The sequence below is a fragment of the Sinocyclocheilus anshuiensis genome, unplaced genomic scaffold (assembly GCF_001515605.1).
Source record: "Sinocyclocheilus anshuiensis isolate Anshui unplaced genomic scaffold, SAMN03320099.WGS_v1.1 scaffold412, whole genome shotgun sequence".
Lineage (NCBI taxonomy): Eukaryota > Metazoa > Chordata > Actinopteri > Cypriniformes > Cyprinidae > Sinocyclocheilus > Sinocyclocheilus anshuiensis.
In genome coordinates, this window is record NW_015558661.1 from 1369468 (window position 1) to 1374683 (window position 5216).

Below are 5216 nucleotides of genomic sequence, written 5' to 3' on the forward strand. Positions count from 1 at the left end.
GCCCTGAGGTTGTGGACTGTGACGATGAGGAAATGGATAGCCAGCAGAAGAAGAGACGGCGGATAAAGAAGCCCCAGCCAGACAGCAGTGATGATGAGGGTAGGAAAGAGATAGGGGGAAAAAACAGAGGGGGTGGAGGCTCAAGTCATGCTTGGCAGATTTGAATCAGTCCAGATGAGGCACTCTGACCCAAAATGAAGAAAAACAACACACACACACACACACACACACACACACACACACACATAGACTTTTATACTTGACATATGTCTCTTCTTCCCTCTTCCAGTTGTGCCAGATTCTCCACCTGTGCCTAATGTACACACTCCCAGCCCTAAAAAACAAGTGAAGAGAGAGCCTGTTTCACACCAAGAAGTAAGCATTACCAACATCAGTAATTACTAGCTTTTTTAGAAGCAATTTCCAAACACTCCTACAGGAAGTCCCACCTCAAACTCGACATGCCAAAATGCCAGGTCAGTCAAACCAGTAGGGTCAAGGTTAACATGGGCAGTTAGCTACTGCCGATAGATGGCGTAAGAGAACTCATTCATGACCATTCAAAAGTAGTCATCTATTCATACAAAATGCTTTTCTTTCTTTCTTTTTTTGCAAAGAAAAACACTGTGTGCTATTCTCTTGTGACTAACAGATATCGATATACAAGTCATTAATTTACACACATATCTCATTTGTATTTTCCATTCAGCAGTAAAATTGTCATTGATTATGTTCTTGGCTCGTTCAGGAGAGTTCAGAGGTGAAAAGGAGGAAAAGAAGGCGTGTTTTGAAGTCTAACACATTTGTTGATGAAGACGGTGCCTTTGGTAAGTATGATGTCAGTTGGCATTTTCCATAGTTTTGATTAATGTTCCACAAATTTTTGGATGGCTGATACCAATATCTTAAGAGAGCAGGATGGCCGATATAAAGCTGATATATGGTTTTAAACTTTACTAACAATTAACAATTGCTGCCAATGACATTTATATTTATTTGACATATTTTGTCAATTAAAATAATAAAAAAAACTATATAAACAAGCATTCTTAGTGCTTTGAAAATAAAAGTCTAGTCGATGTCAAAATAAGCATAACGTTTTGGCAGTTGCTGAAAAAAATGGCAAATATCAATTGATATTGATCTGCTCCACGTACATGAACCATCAAATGCATCATAATCTGTTATATAAAGGATAATGATTTTAAAAATGCATCGTATTTAACAATTGGTTTCAATGCAAATAATGTTTTATTAACAGAATTTGTGGCACTTATGTCAGTTGCCACATACATTTGTTTCTGCTCATCTGTTTTATTCTTTTGTAGTTACGATAAAGGATTTACAGTAGAAGTACACAGGGCCAGTAAATAAATATGACAATGCACACAGTGTTTTAAAAGTTAGGTAATTTTAAAAAGGTGATTCACATTATGCTTACCCTTTGTTTCCAGTTTAACCTGAAAGATTTCTTTAAACAGGGTGCATAACATTGACTGAACTCTCTCCTTACTTTTACAAGCACATCATTTATAAGCACTGACAGAAACACTTAAACCATTGAGTAAATCATAAGTTATATGACAGAAATACAGACGGCTGGCAAACTATTTTTGCTAAAACTGTTTATTTCAGATTATTTTTGACTTTATGACTTTATGTGGAGGAAATCCTCGTGTTTGAAGACCAAAAGCACAAATGTGTGTTTGATTCCTATAACTTTGCGCCACTGGTATTATTTTTGTACTTAGCAGTGTCTAATATTACACATTCCTTAATGCCAGTTGTCTGTTCAGCACAAAAACTCTTTGAAGTGGATTTTTTTATTGTATGTTAACCAAATTCATGTGTTTTTTTTTTTTCTTTATTTGTTTGTTATTATACATGATTGACCAGACCAAGATTTATAGCGTAGCCAGGAATGTGTATTGTTCTAAAACCTAGTGTGTTGTCTACAGAGGCAGTAATTTAAGACATAATAATAAGCACAATGTGAAGGCTGTTAATATTAATTACGCTGCCTAAGGAACTTTCCTTTGGCCAAAAAGAATGGCATTTTTGCAAAATCACTGTGACAGAGTAAATCCCCGTGCGTATATACAGACCCCAAACCAGACACTTATATTCACCACATGTGTCTTGACAATGAATAACCAATGTTTCTGTTTTCCTAGTGACCGAGAAGGGTTATGTGAGCGAGTCTTACTCTGAGAGTGAAGAGGAGCCTGAACCCAACAGTCAAGCCAAACACTCGAGCTCACTCAAGCAGTCATTTGGAAAAAGAAAGGAAGAGAAAAAAGAAAAGAGTCAGAAGAAGACCTCTACTGCTAACAAACCTGCAAAACAGCCATCCATCATGGGATTTTTCCAGAAGAAATAACGTTTTAACTCTTTCATGGAATTTAAAGGAATAGTTCACCTGGAAGCGAAAACACGAGGATGAAGAAATAATGCCTTCATGTTTTTTTGGGTGAAATATCCCTTTAAGCACTTAATTTTCAGCAGTGACATTCCCATGAACCACATCTGATGCTGTATAGAGGAAATCAATCTTCATTGTCGCTGTCACTCTTCAGAGACATTGAAACAGGAGATTTCTGCTTCTACATGAACAACACTTACCCATTCAACTTCACTTGCTGGATTTCAGTTCTGGGCCTGATAGGATTGTCTGTTGTAGTATGTAAATGTATGATCCTGCTGATCGAGCAGATTTCTTTACTATAAGCCAACCTGCACATAGCCAACCACCAATAATTCCCATACTGCCAGGTTTGTGGAGTCTGTCTATTTTTAGTATGTTTCTAGATAATAAATCGAAAGATAAAATAATTTTTCTTTTTGTTTGCATTAATATTCTTGTAAAAGAAATACCAATTGGTTTAGACAGAAATGTCTCTGACATTCATTAGTTAAGTCCATTATTACTCTGCTCAGTGGTCAAGATAATGTTTTTCTCTTGCTGTCTTGTTTGGTTCCGGTGAGTCAAGTTGTTTTCTCCTCCGAGCTTCATATTTCTATATGACATCAGTTTCTGGCTCCATAGTTGTGTTAATCTTGGACATTTCCATTTATCAAAACTAAACTTACTGTGTGGAAAGGCATGCCTCTGGAAATGCACATCAAAATCAGTCCAAGCTCTTCTGATCCAGTGCCACAGACGTGAAATTGAGCGTTTTGTGCCAAGACATCATTCCCCATAAACTCGCTTTTTTCCCTGAGGAAAGGCTCCTAAACTTAGGCCTGAGTTAGTATGTGCGATTGAATTCAAGAACAGAGTGTTCTTTATATTGTTGTAAAACATTTGTATTGTGCTTTCAAACCTGGGGTCCAGGAAAGTGAGAATTTCTGATTGCTTTGTATACTGAATAATCACAATTTTTCCTCTTTGTGATCATTTGATATGTAAAAAAAGAAAACACTTGACACTAATTACCTTATCCAGCTGCATTCTGTGAAGAAAAACAATGTGGTTTTGTTTGTTTTGTGCAGTTAGGTGTTTGCTCGTTCCCTTAGCTCACCCTTGCAGGCCTCTCGCTGGGCAGTCAGATGTAGACTGGGGTGAGGCGCCTGTACTGGATACCTTATCAAACAGCCGTTTAAAATTTTAGGTGCCTCATTGTCTGAGAAAATCCTTTGCTCGATTGCATAGCTGTCGTTGGAAAAATGCGGCAATGGTTTTGGCTCGCCGTCGCTTCGGGAGTGGGGTTAACTGTTTCCAGGTTTACCTTCAGTCTTCAAAGGTGCACTTGTTCAGCTACCTGTTTGGATCCTTTTGGTTTCCATATAAACCACTAATGCACAACAATAATGGAACAATGAAAAAAAAAACTTATTAAATTGAAAAAGTGCAATTTGCAGCCCGATTGCTAGTGAAGAATACTGGCTGCATTTTTAGATATTTATGTCATGATTTACTCATCCTCTGGTGAGGTAGGATATTACACAATGCTATTAAAAATGATGTGAAGGGAAAAAAACGAGGTATGGAAGCCCAAATTGAAAAGGTAACTGGGACTTTTTATCTCACAATTCTGGCTCCTTTCTCGCAATTCTGAGAACTGAATTCTTTTTCAGAATTGTGAGATATAAATTCAAAATGGCGAGATATAAACTCACAAGTCAGAATTTTAAAATCGCAATTGCAAGAAAAACTGTCCGAATTCTAAGCTTATATCACACAATTCAGATTTTTTTCTCTGAATTCTATGTATATGTCGCTATTCTGTTTACCTCGCAATTCTGAGAAACAAAGTCCAAATTGTGAGAGATTTTTTATTCCACAGATGAATCAAGCTTCTATAATAAGGTTTATTTTCCATTAAAGAAAAATAAATGTGACAAGAGTCATCATTTACCACATCCATTTGTGTAACACTTATAATGTACATTATTGTTTCTCCTCTATGCCCCGCCTTTCTGAAACAGATTTTTACAAAGCTCATCGTTGAAAAGCGAGGTATACGCTGATTGGCCAGCTATCCAGTGCTATCCAGTGATTGGCTGAATACCTTAAGCTTGTGACGGAAATGTTACGCCCCTTACCATACTGTGTTTCCGTGTGTCCCGGCGAGACAAGACAAAACCAATAAAACCCATAACAAACGAGGCATTTGTTGCATTCAGTGGGGACATAATTACGGATTATAATGACTTGTACTGTGTTTTTTACGCATTGCGTTGCGTATTGCGCCGTGTAAACATAAAACCATGTCTGCATTTGTGATCGGAGAAATGACAAACAAGAAGTGCTACTCTACACTGCTCAAAACTCGTGTTTGAATCATCAGTGGCAAATTCTTTAAATATAAAAAACGTACTTACAGTCTGTGAGTCAGAAGCACCAGACTGTCCTTGCAAAGTTGGAACTGCCCCACTTTATAGAAACAGCCTTTGAGTACAAACGCATTGTAGGCTACTCTGCATGTTCAGGAAACAGTCCTCCATAAAATGTGCTGCACACATCTGAATATTTGGGTTGAACGGTTCTGGAACAGTGTTGTAAATACAACTTAACCACTGATTTCTAGTTGTGTCCTCTTTTGGAAGGCCAAACAAAGTAGTTTCGCTCTCACAACGAAACACACAGTGGCTTGAGTGAGCGGAGGCCGGCGGACTTGCCGCAACCACATGTGACGACCCCGGGCTGGACTCCGCTTCGTCCACGGTGAAAGCCGATCCGGCGATCCACAGCGCAAAGTTGATGTATTTCCTCA

General features: G+C 38.0%; 1 protein-coding gene across 1 annotated transcript in view; it reads left to right on the plus strand.

The window, feature by feature from the left end:
- LOC107681185 (DNA polymerase delta 3, accessory subunit) overlaps positions 1–3414 on the plus strand; it is a 5937-nt gene extending 2523 nt beyond the window's left edge. Inside the window, 4 exon segments of the mRNA XM_016477396.1 lie at positions 1–99; positions 290–375; positions 749–827; positions 2175–3414. Coding sequence (XP_016332882.1) covers positions 1–99; positions 290–375; positions 749–827; positions 2175–2380 — 470 coding nt within the window. The 3' untranslated portion in view covers positions 2381–3414.
- Positions 3415–5216: the final 1802 nt, after the last annotated feature.